Source organism: Narcine bancroftii, chromosome 6 (genome assembly GCF_036971445.1).
Source record: "Narcine bancroftii isolate sNarBan1 chromosome 6, sNarBan1.hap1, whole genome shotgun sequence".
NCBI classification, from domain to species: domain Eukaryota; kingdom Metazoa; phylum Chordata; class Chondrichthyes; order Torpediniformes; family Narcinidae; genus Narcine; species Narcine bancroftii.
In genome coordinates, this window is record NC_091474.1 from 220,401,031 (window position 1) to 220,423,592 (window position 22,562).

At 39.4% G+C, this 22,562-nt stretch overlaps 1 protein-coding gene across 2 annotated transcripts in view; it reads right to left on the minus strand.

Annotated features, from left to right (window-relative positions):
* Positions 1-22,562, minus strand: part of popdc1 (popeye domain cAMP effector 1) — a 62,954-nt gene that overhangs the window by 28,422 nt on the left and 11,970 nt on the right. Inside the window, exons 5-7 of one of the 2 annotated variants that reach the window (XM_069887465.1) lie at positions 3,585-3,599; positions 3,453-3,461; positions 3,207-3,288 (exon numbers count right to left, since the gene is read on the minus strand). The exons of the other annotated variant lie outside the window; for it this stretch is intronic. Coding sequence (XP_069743566.1) covers positions 3,207-3,288; positions 3,453-3,461; positions 3,585-3,599 — 106 coding nt within the window. The remainder of the gene's footprint in view (positions 1-3,206; positions 3,289-3,452; positions 3,462-3,584; positions 3,600-22,562) is intronic. 2 annotated transcript variants of the gene reach the window in all.

Sequence of the window (22,562 nt, forward strand, 5' to 3'; positions counted from 1 at the left end):
TTGTTGCTTCTTGTTTTATTTATTTCTGATTCAATCAATTGCTAGAATTTAAACTTGTCATTTGCTATGATGCATCCAGATATGTTGTCAAGGCTTCTGGAGAGTCAATACATTAGCCACTATGCTTCTGTGTAGAGGGAGAGACTGCACACAAATAAAGAAATTATTTATACAATCTGTTGTAGCATTACCAGAACAGTCATTTGCCAAGCAGTTTGGTTTTCTTCTTCTGTCTGCAAAGATTTGGAGAAATCTTACAAAGAATTCCAAAAACTCTGTATTTATCCTTCAAATTATTGACATGAGCCAGACCATGCTACAAGGAAATTCCAAATCCAAGTTGTGTGCATAGAGGAGCATCATGTTTTCAATTCTTTTAACATGTCCTTTTTTATAAATCAACAGATTCTGAAAAGCTGTTTTTTTTAAACAATTATTTTAATTTGATGCCTGAAGTCTTTTAGGTGCAGAAAATAGGGGTAGATATTGGTATTTAGTCATGTTACTATAAAATCCAAAGTTCTTCCCCATCCAATTTTCAGACTGCACGGTATGGATGCATTTCTTATTTTACTGAATCGTCATGTGTAACCACTGCAGATTTCTTGTGAAGGTCATTATCAGTTCCAGAATTTAGACCCAATGACAATGAAAGAACTGTGGAAAATTTTAGAAACACAATGATGTATGTCTTACAAAGGAACCCAAAGGCAGTTCACAAGTCATCAGATATAGGAGCAGAAGTAGGCCTACTGGCCCATCAAGTCTGCTCCACAATTCTAATGACGAGCTGATCCATCCTCCCACTCAGCCCCACTCCCCATCCTTCTCCCCGTAACCCTTGATACCCTGACTAATCACATACTTGCTAATCCCTGCCTTAAATACATCTGTCCTTACTTCCGCAGCCACCTGTGGCAACAAATGGCACAGACTCGTGACCCTCTGGCTAAAGAAATTTTTGCAGTTACAATTGCAAGTTTTTTTTAGTCATACATCACGGTAACAGGCCATTTTGGCCCACGAGTCCATGCCACCTAATTTACATCCAATGAACCTACATCCTTGATATGTTTTGAACAGTGGAAGGAAACCAGAGCTCCCGGTTTTAAAGGAGATCATTTGTGGGTTTTTTTTATTGTGTAGGTCACAAACAAACACAAACACTTCACAACACAGATCTCATTTAAAATGCCAGTGCTCAGCTCAACCCAGACAGTCCAGGCTCCCAGTGCCTTTGTAAAGACAATGGAAACTGCTTTTTGCTGAAGGACTTCACACATAGGTGTTCATTGGACTTGCTATGGAGTAATGGATTATTGTTTTGGAAGGCAACAGATGAACAGACTCAGAAGATTTGGTCCAGTGCTGCAATCTGTCTGAATGCAGTTTGCTGTTCTAACAAGGTCATGTGGTTTTTCAAGAAGAGAGAGAGGGAGAGGAGACCAATAAGGCTTTTTCTAAGAGAGAGAGAGAGAACTTGTTTCTGCAGCATGGCAAGCTGGCAACTTGTTTGAAACCCCATTTTGAAGATGAGTTGTGAGTTCTGAGTTCAGTCTGTTCAAAACCCTTGTGGTCCATACAAGAGGAGATGGCTTGCTTGTTGGACACACATAAACTGATTGCTTTGTTTTGTTTGAGATAAGGGAAACAGAAAGAGGTTATTGTCGGGAAAACCCTGATGGGGTAAATTTCTTCAGCAAAACACTGAAGTGGCTGATTGGAAGCAATCAGTTTATGTGTGTCCAACAAGCAACAAATCTCTCTCTGAAAACCAACAAGAATCTTCCTGAGTGATAACCATTTACCTTTCAAGCCTGGTGAAGATTTATAAATGTTAAATTCTGTGCACAGTATAAGAATTGCCTGATACCGGTTAACTTGGAAGAGTGAGGAGTGAGATTGGACTGTGAATCAAAGAACTTTTCTGAACTTATGCATATTACATACACGTGCACCTAGAATTAGAAGAGGGTTAAGTTAGGTGAAGTTATTAGTAATACATTAAAGTTTGATCCTGTTTTTATGTTTAAAAAATATTAAAAGTAACTTTTATTTAAGTAACCATATGTCTTGGTGAATATCTATTGCTGCTGAGTTTTGGGGTCCTCTGGGCCCGTCACACCGAGGAAAACCCATGCATACACAGAGAGAATGTACAAACTCCTTACAGAAAGCGCGGGATTCGAATGCCAATCCCAATCACTGGCTCTGTAAAGGCGCTACATTAACCATTATGCCAACCATGCCGCCCTATTCGTGGTTCCACTTTTCTTCCATCGTTGCCTGTGACATTGATTGCTATGTGTGTTCCATATGCTTGCTGCCCTTGTCCTTCTTGGTAACAAGACGTTGGGAACAACCTCAGAATAGCCGAGGCAAGTTACTATAGGAGCCTTTGTAAATGGTACACTACAGCTGCTGTGTCCCTGTGGTGGCGGAATTGAATGTCAGGAAGCAAATTGATTTCTTCTGGATGGCGCTGGGTTTTTCAGGTTTTGTTGAAACTACACAAATCCACATAAATGGAAAGTATGTTATCACTTGTAGATGATAGATATGCTTAAGATATGTCTGAAGATAAGCTGATTGCTGTTGAATCCCCATCCTCAAACCTGTTCTTGTAGCCACTATGAATGACCCATTGATTAGCAAGGACATATATTCAAGTCTATCTTCTTAGGTGGTGGCATGCTTAATGTAGTGGTTAGCACAATGCTTTTACAGAGGAAGCGACAAGGGTTTGAATCTGGTGCTATCTGTGAGGAGATTGAACATTCTCCCCTTGTCTGCATGGGTTTCCTCTGGACACTCTGGTTTCCTCCCATCCTCCAAAATGGTTCATTTGGATTTAATTTGGCAGCACAGGTTTACATGACCAAACGGGCTTCTACCATGCTGTAAATAAAAACAATTCTTGGAGATAGTTGCTTCTCACTTATCTGCTCATGTCTGAATGTTGTCCAGGTCTCACTGCATCCAGGTATAGACAATTCTATTTTTACGAAGTTTCAAATGGAATTGAAGATTATGCAATTATGATCAATTATCTCCAATTTATCAGAGGTCATTGTTGAAGCAGCTGAAGATGACTGGGCCTTTCCTGACCTTAACTATCTTACTTGATCTGAGGTGTGAGTTCTATGACTCCAACTACTGGAGCCTTGATGCCCAGCGACTTCCTTTTCACTGGGGATTCTTGCTGCCTCGTGGAGTCAAATACTGCATTGGTGAGAAGGACAGGCACTCTTCCCAGAACAATGGAATTAATTTTTTTGGAATCCAGCTCTTTGGCCCACGTTTAAATTGATGCTATGATGTTGTCTGGAGCCAAATTGTTCTGCCAAACCGCATATCAGTAAGCAGGTTATATGGAAGTAAATGGTGCACAATACCACTGTCAATAATCCTTCCATAACTTTACTGATTGATGGGGCAATAATTAGGTGAACTGAACTTACCTTGCTTTTGCAGGCTTGTTAGGGGATGCCAGAGTTGCATCAGTATTGGAATAGACTGGCCAGGGATGCTAATAGTTTGGAACTGTGTAAGAAATAGAAGCAAGGGTATGTCATTAGCAGGACCCACTCCCCGACCCCCTCATTCAGTAATATTACGGCTGATTTTCACCTCAGCTTCACCTTACGGTACTAAGCCAATACAGCTGGAGCAGTACCTGATGACCAGAACTGCACACGATACTGCAAATGTCACTTCACCACCAACCTCGACAGCTGTAACATGACGATCCAACTCCAATACTCAGTGCCATGACTGATGAAGGCAAGTATGCCAAATGCCTTTTACACCACCCTGTCTACCTTACTCACCACTTCCCGTCAACTAATTAGGATATTCTCCACTCCCACATTCTTTGCTGAATGTGGTTCGCTGGTTCTTTATTTTACATCTTCTTTGGCTTGGCTTCGCGGACGAAGATTTATGGAGGGGTAGGTCCACGTCTGCTGCAGGCTCGTTGGTGACTGACAAGTCCGATGCAGGATAGGCAAGCATGGTTGCAAGGGAAAATTGGTGGGTTGGGGATGGGTGTTGGGTTTTTCCTCCTTTGTCTTTTGTCAGTGAGGTGGGCTCTGTGGTCTTCTTCAAAGGAGGTTGCTGCCCGCTGAACTGTGAGGTGCCAAGATGCACGGTTGGAGGTGATATCAGCCCACTGGTGGTGGACAATGTGGCAGGCACCAAGAGATTTCTTTAAGCAGTCCTTGTACCTCTTTTTTGGCGCACGTCTGTCTCGGAGGCCAGTGGAGAGCTCGCCATATAACACGATCTTGGGAAAGCGATGGTCCTCCATTCTGGAGATGTGACCCACCCAGCGCAGTTGGGTCTTCAGCAGCATGGATTCGATGCTTGCGGACTCTGCCAGCTCGAGTACTTCGATGTTGGTGATGAAGTCACTCTAATAAATGTTGAGGATGGAGCGGAGACAGCGCTGATGGAAGTGTTCTAGGAGCCGTAGGTGATGCCGGTAGGGGACCCATGATTCGGAGCTGAACAGGAGCGTGGGTATGACAACGGCTCTGTACACGCTGATCTTTGTGTGTTTCTTCAGGTGGTTGTTTTTCCAGACTCTTTTGTGTAGTCTTCCAAAGGCGCTATTTGCCTTGGCGAGTCTGTTGTCTATCTCTTTGTCGATCCTTGCATCAGATGAAATGGTGCAGCCGAGGTAGGTAAACTGGTTGACCGTTTTGAGTTTTGTGTGCCCGATGAAGATGTGGGGGGGCTGGTAGTCATGGTGGGGAGCTGGCTGATGGAGGACCTCCGTTTTCTTCAGGCTGACTTCCAGGCCAAACATTTTGGCAGTTTCCGCAAAACAAGACGTCATGCGCTGGAGAGCTGGCTCGGAATGGGCAACTAAAGCGGCATCATCTGCAAAGAGTAGTTCGCGGACAAGTTGCTCTTGTGCGTTGGTGTGAGCTTGCAGGCGCCTCAGATTGAAGAGACTGCCATCCGTGCGGTACCGGATGTAAACAGCATCTTCATTGTTGAGGTCTTTCATGGCTTGTTTCAGCTTCATGCTGAAGAAGATAGTAAAGAGGGTTGGTGCGAGGACGCAGCCATGCTTCACGCCATTGTCAATGGAGAAGGGTTCGGAGAGCTCATTGCTGCATCTGACCCGACCTTGTTGGTTTACGTGCAGTTGGATAACCATGTTGAAGAACTTAGGGGGGCATCCGAGGCGCTCGAGTATTTGCCAAAGCCCTTTCCTGCTCACAGTGTCGAAGGCTTTGGTGAGGTCAACAAAGGTGATGTAGAGTCCTTTGTTTTGTTCTCTGCACTTTTCTTGGAGCTGTCTGAGGGAAAGACATGAAGTGAATTGAAATTGGCTGAGGAATGAGATCTGTGATAGAGAGGATCTAGGCTGCAAGCCAGGGTGGATAATTCACTCAGCAATTTTAGCTGAACTGAATTATAGTTCCATCAGTCTTGTCTGGCACTCACAAAATGGTCCTCATTATTGAAGTTCTTCGATAGTGGGCTTTTATTATTTTTCTGACTAGTTGGACATGTTGCTTTTAAGGCATTTCCTGTCTGGGAATGTGACCAACAGAACCTTCTGAAAATTTGCAATGATTAACAGTTTAAAATTTCTTTCTGTAACGTTGAGGGAGATGATTTTTTTTTCAGTCATTAAATATTTGTGCAATGATAGGGTGGGGACTATTTTACAATAATCCACTTCATTTTTTAAAAAAAATTATTTATCACACTTTGAACCATACTGACCAAAATACACACAAACATTTCCTTCTTGACTATACACAATGTCATTTTCTCCCCTTTTCCCCCTCCCTTCCCTCCCTCCTTCACCCCTCCCCCCACCCACTCAACGTTCAACATATATGATACATTAAACCCATTAAACAATGTCATCACACAATGAAAATAAACAAGAAATTTGTGTCTTCTACTTTTATACACTGGGTCAGATCATTTCGTCTTATTCTCCTTCTGTCATTTTAGGTGGTGGAGGTCCGCGGTAGGACTTCTCTGTTGTGTTCCAAGTACGGTTCCCAAATTTGTTCGAATACTGTGATGTTATTTCTTAAATTATATGTTTTTTTTTCCAATGGAATACATTTATTTATTTCTATGTACCATTGCGTATTCTCAGGCTATCTTCTAATTTCCAGGTTGACATAATACATTTTTTTGCTACAGCTAAGGCTATCATAATAAATCTTTTTTGTGCTCCATCCAAATCGAGTCTAAGTTCTTTACTTCTTAAATTACTTAGAAGAAAGATCTCTGGATTTTTTGGTATGTGGCTCTTTGTGATTTTATTTAATACCTGGTTTAGATCTTCCCAAAACTTTTCCACTTTCTCACATGCCCAAATTGCATGTACTGTTGTTCCCATTTCCTTCTTACAGCGAAAACATCTGTCTGATACTGTTGGGTCCCATTTATTTAACTTTTGGGGCGTGGTGTATAGCCTGTGTAACCAATTATATTGTATCATGCGTAACCTCGTGTTTATTGTATTTCTCATAGTTCCGGGGCATTGCTTTTCCCATGTTTCATTCTTTATCTTTATGTTTAGGTCTTGTTCCCATTTTTGTTTGGGTTTACAGCTTGTTTCCTCATTCTCTTTCTCTTGCAGTTTGATGTACATGTTTGTTATAAATCTTTTAATTATCATTGTGTCTGTAATCACATATTCAAAATTGCTTACTTCTGGTAACGTCAGCCTGCTTCCCAATTTGTCCTTCAAGTAGGTTTTCAGTTGGTGGTATGCAAACATTGTACCATGAGTTATACCATATTTGCACATAATTTGTTCAAAAGATAATAATTTATTTCCCAAAAAAACAAATTTCTGCTCTTTTGATCCCTTTTCTCTCCCATTCTCTAAAGGAAAGGTTATCTATTGTGAAGGGGATTAGTTGATTTTGTGTCAATATTAATTTGGTATAAGAAAAGACGAACAACGGACAATATCTGTAAGTTCATTAACTTAATCCATGCATTACATGGAAACAAAACGCCAACTGTGGCGGTTACCTTAGACGCAGAGAAAGCCTTTGACAGAGTAGAATGGAATTATTTATTCAGAGTACTACAGAGGTTCAACCTACCAGAGAAATATATTAATTGGATTAAAGCATTATATAAGGGACTATTGGCGAAGGTGACAGTAAATGGATATATAACAAACCAATTTAAATTAAGCAGGTCAACGAGGCAGGGATGTCCACTATCTCCCTCACTGTTCACGTTAGCTATAGAACCACTGGCAGAACTGATAAGAACTGAAAATAAAATAAGAGGGATAAAAATAAAAGAGAAGGAATATAAAATCAATCTATTTGCAGATGACGTCATAGTATACTTAACAGAACCAGAAATATCAATAAAATAATTACATAAGAAATTGAAGGAATATGGAGAAGTATCAGGGTACAAGATCAACGCAAATAAAAGTGAAGCGATCCTAATGAATAATGCAGATTTCACAAAGTTTAAGAAAGAATCACCATTTAGATGGCAAACACAAGCAATCCGATACCTAGGTATACAACTAGATAATAATCTAGGCCATCTATACAAACTAAATTATCAGCCATTAATGAAGAAATTACAAGACGACTTAGAACATTGGAAAGATTTACCACTAACACTGATAGGAAGGGTAAATTGCATTAAAATGAATATCTTCCCAAGGATACAATACCTATTCCAATCGTTACCAATTCACCAAACAGAGAAATTCTTCAAGGAGCTAAAGAAAATAATAAGGAAATTCTTATGGAAAGGGGGGAAACCGAGGATAGCGCTAGATAAATTAACAGAATGGTACAAACAAGGGGGCTTACAGCTACCAAACTTTAAGAATTATTATAGAGCAGCACAATTAAGATACCTATCAGATTTTTATCAAACAAGGGAAAAACCAGATTGGACCAGATTAGAGCTAGATAAAATAGGGGAGAAGGTACCTGAACATATACTATATAAGTGGGATGAAAAGCTGGTGCAACATAGGAATTCTCCAGTACTGAACCATCTGCTCAACATTTGGAAGAAGATTCACGTAAAAAGGAAAAAAAATTATCAACTACCAAAATTAATATTGATGCAAAATCAACTAATCCCTTTCACAATAGATAACCTTTCCTTTAGAGAATGGGAGAGAAAAGGGATCAAAAGAATAGAAATTTGTTTTTTGGGAAATAAATTATTATCTTTTGAACAAATGAAGGACAAATATGGTATAACTCACGGTACAATGTTTGCATACCACCAACTGAAAACCTACTTGAAGGACAAATTGGGAAGCAGGCTGAGGTTACCAGAAGGAAGAAATTTTGAATATGTGATTACAGACACAATGATAATTAAAAGATTTATAACAAACATGTACATCAAACTGCAAGAGAAAGAGAATGAGGAAACAAGCTGTAAACCCAAACAAAAATGGGAACAAGATCTAAAAATAAAGATAAAGAATGAAACATGGGAAAAGTTATGCTCTGGAACTATGAGAAATACAATAAACACGAGATTACGCATGATATAATATAATTGGTTACACATGCCACAAAAGTTAAATAAATGGGACCCAACAGTATCAGACAGATGTTTTCGCTGTAAGAAGGAAACAGGAACAACAGTACATGCAATTTGGACATGTGAGAAAGTGAAAAAATTTTGGGAAGATCTAAACCAGGTATTAAATAAAATCACAAAGAGCCACATACCAAAAAATCCAGAGATCTTTCTTCTAAGTAATATAAGAAGTAAAAAACTTGGACTCGATTTGGATGGAGCACAAAAAAGATTTATTATGATAGCCTTAGCTGTAGCAAAAAAAATGTATAATGTCAACCTGGAAAACAGAAGATAGCCTGAGAATACAGCAATGGTACATAGAAATGAATAAATATATTCCATTGGGAAAAAAACCATATAATTTAAGAAATAACATCACAGTATTCGAACAAATTTGGGAACCGTACATGGAACACAACAGAGATGTCCTACCACGGACCTCCACCGCCTAAAATGACAGAAGGAGAATAAGACGAAATGAACTGACCCAGTGTGTAAAAGTAGAAGACACAAATATCTTGTTTATTTTCATTGTGTGATGACATTGTTTAATGGGTTTAATGTATCATATATGTTGAGTGGGTGGGGAGGGGGTTGAAGGAGGGAGGGAAAGGAGGGGGGGAAAGGGGAGAAAATGACACTGTGTATATTCAAGAGGGAAATGTTTGTGTGTATTTTGGTTAGTATGGTTCATAATGTGAAAAGTTAAAAAAATTTAAAAATATATTGTCTTGGGTAAACTTATACCTCTCATTTTGTTCGTTTTAGATTGGTCACAGAGTTTGAGCTACCGAAAGAAAATAGACACACACACACCAAGAGCAGTTCAGTTTATACAAGTCTTTATTACTAAATCTAAAGCTAAATTCACACTACAATATGCAAGCCCTTCCCAATTATACTTATCAACGCCTGGACTGGTCCCAACTGCCGAAGCGAGGCAACGACTGCACACTTGTAGTAGGTTGTCGGGGAGCCGGTAGCAGCTTCTCCACCTCCCTCGACCAAAACGTTAGCTGGACTCCCGAAGCTCCCCTTCCCGCCGAGAGACGCTGCCTCCCCCCGGAGAGTCCCAAACCATGGCTTACATCACCCAAAAGTTGCCCACTTCAGATCCCATCCCTCTGAACAAATGATTCAATCATTTTCAAAGTCTCCTGACAGTCTGCGACGAACAAAAGAAAACTGTATATCTGGGCCTCATGGTGGAAGCCGGACAATGTCTACTGATTCATATGCATCCTTGGACCCCATAGTGTAAACTAGATAATGTCTTCTGATTCAACTGCATCCTGAGCCCCATGGTGGAACCTAGGTATGTCTACTAAATATGCATCCTGGGCCTCATGGTATAAATTGGACTATGTCTGCTGATTCTAAAAAACAAGCAAGTTCTCAGCCCTGCAGCTGCAGAAGTAAAAAACAGTTTAAATCTTCCATTACAAACGTAAGGGGGGTGAAGGAGGGAGGAAGGAAAAGGGGAGAAAATGACACTGTGTATATTCAAGAGGGAAATGTTTGTGTGTATTTTGGTCAGTATGGTTCATAGTGTGAAAAATTTTAAAAATATATTAATTTTGGTAGTTGATCATTTGTATTTTTCCTTTCTACGTGAATCTTCTTCCAAATGTTGAGCAGATGGTGCAGTACTGGTGAATTCCCATGTTGCACTAGCTTTTCATCCCACTTATATAGTATATGTTCAGGTACCTTCTCCCCTATTTTATCTAGCTCTAATCTGGTCCAATCTGGTTTTTCCTTGTTTGATAAAAATCTGATAGGTATCTTAACTGTGCTGCTCTATAATAATTCTTAAAGTTTGGTAGCTGTAAGCCCCCTTGTTTGTACCATTCTGTTAATTTATCTAGCGCTATCCTCGGTTTCCCCCCTTTCCATAAGAATTTCCTTATTATTTTCTTTAGCTCCTTGAAGAATTTCTCTGTTTGGTGAATTGGTAACGATTGGAATAGGTATTGTATCCTTGGGAAGATATTCATTTTAATGCAATTTCCCCTTCCTAGTGGTAAATCTTTCCAATGTTCTAAGTCGTCTTGTAACTTCTTCATTAATGGCTGATAATTTAATTTGTATAGATGGCCTAGTTTATTATCAAGTTGAATACCTAGGTATTGGATTGCTTGTGTTTGCCATCTAAGTGGTGATTCTTTCTTAAACTTTGTGAAATCCGCATTATTCATTGGCAGCACTTCACTTTTATTTGCGTTGATCTTGTACCCCGATACTTCTCCATATTCCTTCAATTTCTTATGTAATTCTTTTATTGATATTTCTGGTTCTGTTAAGTATACTATGACGTCATCTGCAAATAGACTGATTTTATATTCCTTCTCTTCTATTTTTATCCCTCATTTTATTTTCTGTTCTTATCAGTTCTCCCAATGGTTCTATAGCTAACGCGAACAGTGAGGGAGATAGTGGACATCCCTGCCTAGTTGACCTGCTTAATTTAAATTGGTTTGTTATATATCCATTTACTGCCACCTTCGCCAATGGTCCCTTATATAATGCTTTAATCCAATTAATATATTTCTCTGGTAGGTTGAACCTCTGTAGTACTTTGAATAAATAATTCCATTCTACTCTGTCAAAGGCTTTCTCTGCGTCTAAGCCAACCTCCACTGTTGGCGTCTTGTTTCCTTGTACTGCATGGATTAAGTTAATGAACTTACAGATATTGTCCATTGTTCGTCTTTTCTTAATAAATCCAGTTTGATCTAGTTTTACTATTTTTGGTACACAGTCAGCCAATCTGTTTGCTAATAGTTTAGCTATTATCTTATAACCTGTGTTGAGTAGATGCTGGTGTTAGTGGATCTTTCCCCGTCTTTGGTATTACTGTAATTATTGCTGTTTTGCATGAATCTGGCATGTTTTGTGTTTCTTCAGTCTTGTTCATTACTTCCAAGAGAGGAGGAATTAATAAGTCTTTAAATTTTTTATAGAATTCTATTGGGAGTCCGTCCTCTCCTGGCGTTTTATTGTTCGGTCGTTTTTTTTAATATATCCTGTATTTCCTCTATTTCAAATTATTTTATTAATTTGTTTTGCTCCTCTTCTTGCAATTTTGGTAGTTCAATTTTAGCTAGAAACTCATCTATTTTGTCTCCTGTCCCTTCGTTCTCAGTTCGATATAATTGCTCGTAGAATTCCTTGGAAGTTTTCATTGATTTCTGTTGGGTTATATGTAATTTTTTTGTCCTTTTTTCCTTGATGCCAATACAGTTCTTTTAGTTTGTTCTGTTTTAAGCTGCCAAGCTAGTATTTTGTCCATTTTTTCTCCTAGCTCATAATACTTCTGCTTTGTCTTCATTATGTTCTTCTCCACCTTATATGTTTGTAGTGTTTCATATTTTATTTTTTTGTCTGCCAATTCTCTTCTTTGTGTTGTATCTTCCCTTGTTGCTAATTCTTTTTCTGTACTTGCTATTTCCCTTTCCAGCTGTTCTATTTCCCGATTGTAGTCCTTCTTCATCTTAGTTACATAACTTATTATCTGCCCTCTGATAATAATAATCCACATAACTTCAGGACTATAATGGATTCAGTCATCAAAATGAAGAAGCTTTGCAGAGATCTTCCTGAAATGATCAACAGGAGCAGCTCCTCCAATATTACAGTTTATTGTTAAATGTTTGCACCAGATTTAACACCTCCTCACATCAAGTTTTCACATGCCTTTCTTTGATTTCATTAACACAGAGACATATGGCAACAGTTATGGAAAATCTGCTCTGCATCATACAAACATTTTCTCCTTGTACCAGCAGCTCTATAGATAAATTGAACCTGCTTTCAGAGATGCAGCTGGTGGGTGAGGTAGGCACACACATGGTGGTTAACATAACAGACAATGGTGGAAGAAAATTGGAACCACGAACACAGAGACACATTCACAATTGCAATATTCATATGGAACTTGCCCCAAAGTTTTTTCTTTTAACAATATGTACAAGATGTACAAAATTAATTCTGCTTTTACAAAAGTGAATATGTTAGAAACACATTACAGTAAAACTCCAATAATCAGCTTTCTGAGTGTTTGAAAATCCTGATGACTTGACAACTACCTCAATGGATGGTGATTCCTGCACTCTCTTTAACCTCACCTGGGCATTGGTTCTGACTCTTCCTGGTTCTGTTTTCCACTCATCCTTGACACTTGGCAGATTCTGTTTCCCATGCTCCCTTTAAACTGACTGGGACCCCATTTCCTTCACTCCCTTTAAACTGGCTGGAACCCCATTTCCTTCACTCCCTTTAAACTCATTGGGACCCCATTTCCTTCACTCCCTTTAAACTCACTTGGTTCACTGGAAATTTATTGTACTACAGTGTGTAACAATGAATTGAAAGTGCGTTGGAGAAATAATTGGAATTACATCCAAATGCTTGGCATCACTAAAGTTCCAAATATACTACAATAATGGAGTTTTACTCTATACAGGGTATGTAGAGAAATGGAAGAAAGGTTAAGGTTTCAAGACGGGTGAGAAGGTTATTTCCTACTTCCAGCATCCACAGCAATTTTATTTTAGTTTTGTGTAATGATTAGTATGAAGAAGAAATCTTATTTATTTAATTACACAGGATTCAGTATGTATGCAAACTAGATTTATAGAAATGAATTCAAGATATTAATGCCTATTTATATCCATGTCCACTTTCAGTTATAGGACCAAAATCAACTTATGCATAAACTAAACAACATCTGTCAACCAGAGTTGTTACTAAGTCTGTTCTTGATTTATATTTCATGGTGGCTAATTGTGTGGTCTTGTTACTTCTAAAATGTTAACATCAAAATTAAATATTAATAACATATTATGTTACCAGCAATTATAAATGTTGCAAATCTTAAAATTATATTAGTAACCAATATTTATCAATTTCAAAGTTTCCAATTCATAGAAGAATACAAAAATAGATTATGTAACACCAGTTACACAAGAAAAGGAATTAAATGCAAAACAAAATTAAAACCCCCTAAAGTCACAAAAGAAAATTCTCTGAAATATCTTTAATTGTGTTATTTCTGGCTACAAGAAAGGTTGCCATTGATGCACGAAAGGTGCTCCAGTTTTATTTCAACGTGTTCTTTAGCAGAACTGTGGAGGGGGAAACGTTGCTCAATGCAAGAAAGAAAGCTAATAACCTTTTAACGTATGATTTCAAAGAGCAATTGAATCGCAAGACAGTAGGCTGACTCATGAGGTTGTATGTGGTGGATCTGAATCAAACTAAAGTAAATCCAAGACCTTGGTGCGAGCGCTGTGAACTCTGCATTTACAGAAAGATTCATGGGGAGTGGGGTGGCAGAGGGGGGGGAGTTCTATTCGTTCATGCTGGCACAGGAGTCACAAGAAATCGAATGGTAGGCCGCAGTGGATCCCTCAGCACTACATTTTTTCTCTATATTGCACAATTTGTTCAGATTTGTAGAGTTACAACATGATGTCTCTACTCCTGCATTCAATCCCTCCATGTGCCTGTCTAAGATTCCATTAAATGCCTCCAATCTTCCAGGCTCTACCACCACTCATGGCAATTCATTCCAGTCACCCACACCTCCTTGTGTAAAAAGCTTAACCCTGATGTCACTCAAAACTTTCCTCCCTTCACTTTGTACAGATGTCTCTGGTGTTTGCTGCTCCTACTGTGAGAAAAAGGCACCAGGTGTCCACCTTATCTATGTCTCTCATAATCTTGTAGATCTCTATTAAATCACTTCTAATCCTCCTTTGCTCCAAATAGAAAAGCTCTGCTAACCTTGCCTCATAAGACTTGTTTTCCAATCCAGGCAAAATCCTGGTAAATCTCCTCTGCACCCTCTCCATAGCTTCTGCATCCTTTCTATAATGAGGTGACTGGAACTGAACACAATACTCAAAGTGTGGTCTCACTAGAGATTTGTAGATCTCCAACATGACCTCTCAAGTCTTCAACTCAATCCCCCGGCTAATGAAGCCCAGCATCCCATAGGCCTTCTTAACTATCCTATCAACATGTGCAGAGATGTATGGATTTGGACCCCAAGGTCCCTCTGTTTTTCAACATTGTTAAGTATTCACTATTGACCTGTACTCAGCCTTCAGGTTTGACCTTCAAAAATTTATCACTACACTTTCCTGGATCGAACTCCATCTGTCACTTCTCTGGCCAGTTCTGCATCCTGTCTATATCCTTTTGTAACCTATGACAGCCTTCAATACTATCCACAACTCCTCCAAGCTTCATATCATCCACAAACCTACTGACCCATCCATCCACTTCTTCATCGAAGTCATTTATAAAAATCACAAAGAGCAAGGGTCCCAGAACAGATCCCTGCAGAAATTCCACTAGTCACTGACCTTCATGTAGAATAATTCATATTCATTACTTCTCTTTGCTTTCTATAGGCAAGCCGATTCTGAATCCACACAGCCAAGGACCCCTGCCTCATGACTTTCTGAGCCAGTCTCTCATGGGGGAGCTTGTCAAATGCCTTACTAAAATTCATATGCGCCACATTTACAGCCCTACCTTCATCAATTTCTTTTGTTATCTCCTAAACAAACTCAGTTAGGTTTGTGACCTTTCCCTCACAAAGCCATGCTATCACTGAGGAGACTGTACTTCTCCAAATGCTCATAAATCGTGTCCATAAGAATGCTCTTCAATAGAAATATTCATTTTTATACCATATCTTGAATGATTTATGGAAGATAAATACCCAGATATCAATCATATCTACCAACAAGGGCAAAGCAGAAGGTGAGGGTTCCTTTCCCAGCCGCACACCATCCTGACGTAAATAAATTGCTGGTTCTTCTTTGTCTCTGCATGTTAATCTTGGAACTCCCTCCCCTTCAGCACCATGGGAGTCTCTTCACCAGTGCCCTCTCAAGGGCACATTGAGATGGGCAATGAATACTGACTTTGATAGCAACAGTCTTGTCTCAGAAAGTGACTGTGTGGAAAAAAGGGCAAGGAATTTCTTCAGGAAAATAGCAAATATGAGCTTGAGAATTTCCAGTGAAGAACGTTTTAAAAGATCAACAGGAAATCAAAAAGATCAAATGGTAAGTGTGTTTTGTCCTATTTTGCATTAAATATTTATTAAATTATTGATATGCATTAAAATAAGATTGTTAAGGACCAGATTGGTCCCTTAATGGACAATGGTGTACAAATGGGCATGCAACTTTGAGAAATGGGTGACTTACATAATTAATAACATCATGGTCCAAGTTTACTTCAATCTGCTCCAAAAGGAAAGCTATGAATGATGTAAAGGTTAATAATTCATGTACTGGAAGGAAAAACAAACCATAATATCTATAGAATGTGCCAGCAGAACTGAGCATTGTACTAGATATGGGAATAGTTACTCTTTCCATTCAATTGTGCCTAAGAACTGAAATGCTATTCATCCAAGTACTGACTGTTGGAAGCCTGAATTGGGTAATTCTACTGAAATTAGTTTGGCCTCTGTTCCTCACAAAATTCTGAAGGGTACTTTACAAGATTACTTCACTGCCTTTAAAAATGAGTATTGACGTTGCATAGCAAAATAACGCAGTTACGTTTATAGAACAAAGAACATGACAGCACAGTACAGGCCCTTCGGCCCTCGATGTTGCGCTGACCCATATATTCCTTAAAAAAAAGCACAATACCCACCCTAATCCTCTATTTTTCTTCCACCCATGTGCCTAAGGGTCTCTTAAATACCACTAATGTTTCAGCCTCCACCACCATCCTTGGCAAGGAATTTCAGGCACCCACATCTCTGTGTAAAAAAACTTAACTCTGATATCTCCCCTAAACTTCCCTCCCTCCATTTTGTACAGATGTCCTCTGGCGTTTGCTTCTCCCACTGTCAGTAAAGGGAGCAGGCTGTCTACCTTATCTATGCCTCTCAGAATCTTGTACATCTCTATTAAGTCACTTCTCATCCTTCTTCGCGCCAAAGTGTAAAGCCCTGGCTCTGCTAACCTGGCCTCATAAGACAGAAGATTGTGTATTTTCTTTCTGGTTTCTCCAATATAAAGTAAGGCCTATCTTGAAGAGATAGCATGCTTGAACTTTCAAAAGGAATTTGATATGGTTCATTTGTCTAAAAATAGTACACAGAGGAATGTCTTATCAATCCATTACTCATTTGCAATCAAACATTACATAGCAGAAACTGCATCCAAACATTTTTAAACAGTATTTGAACCAAATCTGATTTTCCAAATATATATTGGTTGGTTTTAATTTTATTTTTAAAAGATTGTCTCTTCTGAATTTGTGTCAGTGTGTATCAGAACAAATATACATTGATACCAGTAGAAATGGTCTTCTAATTGAATTCATTATTTATGAAAATATTAATGACATTTAAAAAGTTATATTTATTTCATTATTATTGTCAGATATATAACATTAAAGATTCCATTCAGACATAAAAGAACTGTTCTCTTAATTGACAGGTCATCATTGAACTCAGATTTTGATTTAAAAAATAGTCTGGATCGAATTGGAATATGTCTTGTCAAGGCATGAAATCAAACACAAAATACAGGAATTATTCAGCAAGCCAAGCAATATCAGTGGAGAATGAAACAGAGTTAATGCTTCTGATCTGATCTTTCATCAAAACTTTGATAAGCATAAGGCATAGGAGCAGAAATAAGTTATTCAGCCCATCGAGTCTCCTGCTATTTAATCATGAGCTGGTCTTTGATGCCCTGGCGAATCAAGAACCTATCAATCTCTGCCTTAAATACACCCATTGACCTAACCTTCACAACTACCCGTGGCAACAAATTCCACAGATTCGCCACCCTCTGGCTAAATAAATTCCTCTACGTCAGGGCTTCCCAAATTCTTTAGCTCACGGAAACTTTTTGGGGAGCACTTGGAAATCGCGGAACCCCAATCATCAATTATAGTTTAAAAGACCTGGTAAGCATAGAAAGAAAGTAAATAAACTCACTAGTAGCGGACTAACTACCACCCAGGCCGTAGGCTGAGCTTTAGTAAGGCCCTCCATTACTTTGCCCTGCCACAGGCCCGGCCCACCCTCAGCACCCCTTGCTCCCCACCACAGCTTGCTCCTGGCATCCCTTGCTCTCCACCGCGGTCTGTCCCAGTGCCCCTCGCACCCTGCCGCAGCCCACCCCGTCGCCTCTTGTTCCCTGATGCAACCTGCCCCTAGCGCCCCTTGCTCCCTGCCATGGCCCACTCCACCCCCCCCCCCACTGTGGCCCAGGTTTCCCCCACCAACCTTGCTCCCCAGTGAGGGCCTGGCCACCCAGATGCCACTTGCTACTGGCCACTCATTTAGCTGTTCTGGACACCGCTGACTGCGCACCCCTCCCGTGTTCACTCACTGTAGATGACAGGCTGATTTGGAAGCCCCTCCTTGCACATGCCGCAAACCTTCATGCCGCCACCACCAGCTTCCAGAAACCACCGTGCCAACGGCAGCACCCAACTCTGGCCCACAGTCACCAGCTTCAACCGCGCAGAGTTGAGTTGTTGGAGAACACCACATTTGCTCCTGAAGTCACTTCTGAGTCACAGCTGCATCCTCGGATCCTTCAGCGGAGATAAGGTCCTTTCTCACCATAGGGTTTCTGGGTAGCTCTGCTGGCCATAAAACTGGCCGCTGCTCTTTTTGGTGTTCTGTAATGTTCGCTCCAGTCACTTTTCAAAAGACCAAGCGCCTCAGGTTTCTTGAGTCTGATTTGGTGTCGTCCGTCCCCGTATCCCCCCCACCGCGCAGTCATTATCTTGTCTTTCCCCCGAAACATATTGAATTAAAGATAGTTGTAAAAAGCAATTTAAAGAAAAACAGGTAGATCATTATTACTCCTTGTCATTTCCTCCACGGAACCTCTATGCCTTTCCACGCGACCCCTGGGTTCCTCGTAACCAGTTTCAGTTGCAAGTGAACACCCTTCAATCCTGAAGTTGTGCTCTCTTGTACTAGACTCTCCCTTTACGGCATACATTTTACATTACTCTGTCTATGCTTTTCAACATTTGAAATATTTCAATGAGACCGCGCCCCCCCCCCCCCCCCCCCCCACCATTCTCCTAAATTCCAAGAAGAACAAGCCAAGGGTTATCAAATGTTCCTCATATAACCCTTTCATTCCTGAAATCATCCTTGTGAACTTCCTTGGAACCTTCTCCAACATCAACACATCTTAAATGAGGAGCCCAAAGTGGCTCCAAAAGATGTAATGAGTAGACAGTCCATAATATACTCCAGTGAGCTGTGACAGAGCGCTCTAACGTCAGCTGTGCATCCTTCCAATGAACTGGAAAACTGACCCTGCCATCCATTAAGGGTCCCATACCACTGTTTTGAAGATGTGCTGTGAGTGCAGACCCCGGTGGCTTAGCAGATACGAGTCCTTTGATCAACATCACAAAACTGGTCATCTGGTCATTGTCAGGTTGGTCTTTGTAAGGGCTTGTCTGCAAATTGGCCACCAGAGTTCCCTCATTACCATGTGATCACGTTTCAAAGTTTATTGGCATTAAAGCACCAGAAATGCGACTGTTTCTTTTCCCTTTTGTGTGACATAACTCAGTGCTGAAAGAGTAAATATGTCTCATTCAGTGCCTGCTTATGAAGTGGCACTGGTTACTGGTTACCATGAGCACAAAAGTTTTGCATGTTGGTCAAACCTTAGCTCAGTGGTGTGGGGATCTCAATTTTTTAAAGTTCAAAGATAATTACCAGGGCAATCTTAGTAGGCATAGCCAAAGTTATGAGAGTGACTCAGAGACCATAGAAGGCTTTTAGACATTGGAGTTGTGATTGAAACAACAAGCTCAAATTATGTCACTGTCATAATTCCTTAAGTAATTTTTTTCTGGTTTCCAATGTACATTTGTACCACAGTGTCCATTACTCGATATATCTGGTCTTTTAAATGAATGATGATAACATGATACTAGATCAGCAACAATGGAAATTCACCAAGTCATCGGTATCTTCAAAACAATAATGTTATTAATAACATAACACTTCTTTCTTAACACTAACTTAACCCCTCTATGAGCAAATGTGTGTGTGCACGTGCGTGCATGATAAAACCATTATAGTTCAGCCATAACTGATGAGATTATTTTAAATTTAAGTCAGTTTTGTTTTGAAACCCAGATTCTTTAAATTGTTGCTCAACAGCAATTATGGAGTAGGTGTAAGGCATCAGACTTCTCAAAACTCACAAATTTCTTGTAGCTTTCAGGGAATTCTTTCTTCACATGAATGTTTTTTCCATAAATCCCCCACTTTTGCATGGAAGTTTCGGAATTTGAGTCTCACATGATGATTTCACAAACCCAGGCGAGGGCTACATGAAGTGTCATGTAGAAATAAGCACAGCAAGATTGCCCTCTCTCTCTTAAAGAAACAGTCAGAAGTGGTCATTCTCTTTCTAAAGCCACTTTTCTGTGTTCTCTTTTGACCAGAAGTAACACGTAACAGTATCTTTTCTGGTTACTTACAGGGTGGTCAAGCAACTTCTTCTGGTCTCAAAATGTCTCTGCTTTCAGTGATAAGTTCTCTTAAAATGTCTTTAATCATGTGACATGACATAATTGTTGTCTTTGAAGTTTATCTTTTCCAGAAGTTTTATGAGCCAATGCCTCCGATCTGTCTGCTGACCAATCAGCAAATGGCTTCCTTGAATACACAGCTGCCACCTGAGTTTCAATTCTAACAATAGAGGTAAACAAGCAAAGAGTATTTTGTTTAATTAGATGTCCTTCTTGAGATAACCCATTGTCAGAGATATTCCAATGAAAAAAACATTTACAGTTTTTTATCGGGATTGCTGACCAGACTTTGTGACTCTGAAAATGGCTTCTCTCTCTGAGCATGATTGTGTCCTGTGTCCAAACCCACAAAATAACTTTACTAAAAATATATATTTTATATACTAAAGATTAATAATAACACAATTCTGTCAAAATACATGCATTAAAAAATCAAAATATACTTAATGTTTGTGAGATTTGGCACCAGTTGCCATGTTTTAATGTACATTTAACATTGAGAATGTTTATATCATAATTTTAATATAATAATCCTATAATATAGAAATTTGATTGTTTTGTAGGGCAGTAAAATGAGTGTCATAGTCATTTATTTATGTGACACAACATGGAAACATTATAAACAAGCCACTCTCCCAAGCCAGTCTTACCTATCTGTGGTTGGCCTACATCCCTCCAAACCCCTTCTATCTGTGTACTCATCCAAATGCCTTCACAACACCTCTGGCAGCCTATCCAACACCTCCACAACCAACTGCATGAAAACAGGGGCCCAGATCACCCCGCCCCAAATAAATCTTTCCCCCTCACCTTAAATTCACACCCTTCAGTTCTGGACTTCCCAATCATGGGGAAATACACCAAGACCATACTATAACTCTCCATGGCTCTAATTTCAATGGATCGAATCTGGTTCAGAACAATGGAATGAATATCCCTCCCTGTGGGTTCCAAGGCTCCTTCGTAAAGTATATTTTGGAAATCTAACATTTTCTCAATGGTGTTGGACTCAGAGTACAAAATGTACCAGCTCTTTTGAGAGTTGGAAAGATGACTCGAATGATTTTGGTTGAATAGTCAGTAACCAGAAGCTGAGAAGTGGGATGTTTTACTTTCCACTGCTGTATGACAGTGAACAAGGAGGCTTTGTGCTGGAACTGACAACTTGAGGCACATAAAAATCAATGTCTTCAACTTCAAACTCCAGTATTCATGAGTCTTGAGCAATATAACTGACCTTAAGGAATGCACTGAAGTTGTTCAATGAAAATACCGAGATGCTTCATTCTTTTGATATCTGGTGCTACAAAATGACCGTGGACTTCTATTCATACAAAATGACCGTGGACTTCTATTCATACAAAATGACCGCGGACAAAATGACTGGGGACTTGTATTTTTCATTGTGATCTGGGTGTTTCTGGCCTGACCAGAAATAATCTCCCTTGAAGAGGTGGTGCTGAGAACCTTCATGGACTTCCTTATGATGAAGGCCATCTAACAATTCAGTTGGATAGTGGGTTCTGAGATTAAGAACTTGAGAATCATTGAGCCTGCTCCATCACTTAATAAGGTCCACTTACCCACCTTGTTCCCCATAACCCATAATTAATCAAAAGTCCTTTGATGGTGAGAGACTATTGACATTTTTGCCAAACAGGATGGTTGGTGGTTTGAAGGGGAACCTTAAAGTGGTGGTGTACCATGCACTTACTGTCCTTGTTGACTTGCGTGGTTGAGATCATGAGCCAAAGAAACCATCTTCCTTTGTGTGAGTTGTGACTCCAACCACTAGACTGTTTTCCACTCACTGCTCACTGACTTTAGTTTCACCAGGGCTCCTTGATGCCACACTCACTCAAATACTGGGCATAAGACATTCAGATACTGGAATTAGGAGCAAAAAATAAACTGCTGCATGACCTCAGCAGGTCAGGTGATAGTGTTTTGGGCTGTGAGTCTGCATCAGGACCTGTGCATCCTTTTCTTTTCCAATCTTTTTATTATTATTATAATTTATAAACACATACAGTTCAAAGAGATATGAAAAATACATAGTAAATAACGAATTAATACAGAGATATTAAACAATAATATTGCAGAATAAAAATATATCATAAAAAAAATTTAGATCAGTTTAGAGTATGAACTATCTCTAAAAAAAATGATATAATTAATAAAAATATATAAAAAAAGAGAGAGAAAAAAAACCCAAAAAGGAAGAAAAAACAAATCTGAATTAAAAACTTTTAAAAAAACCTACCGATATAGCTAAACCACGCCGATCACTCCGATCTCATCTAACAGCCCAATTATCATACATAATCATAAAAAGAAAACAGAGCCAGATCAACTCACCACAAATGAAAATATTAAATAAATGGTCGCCAGGTTAACTCAAACTTAGAAGGGGATTCATAGACAGAGTT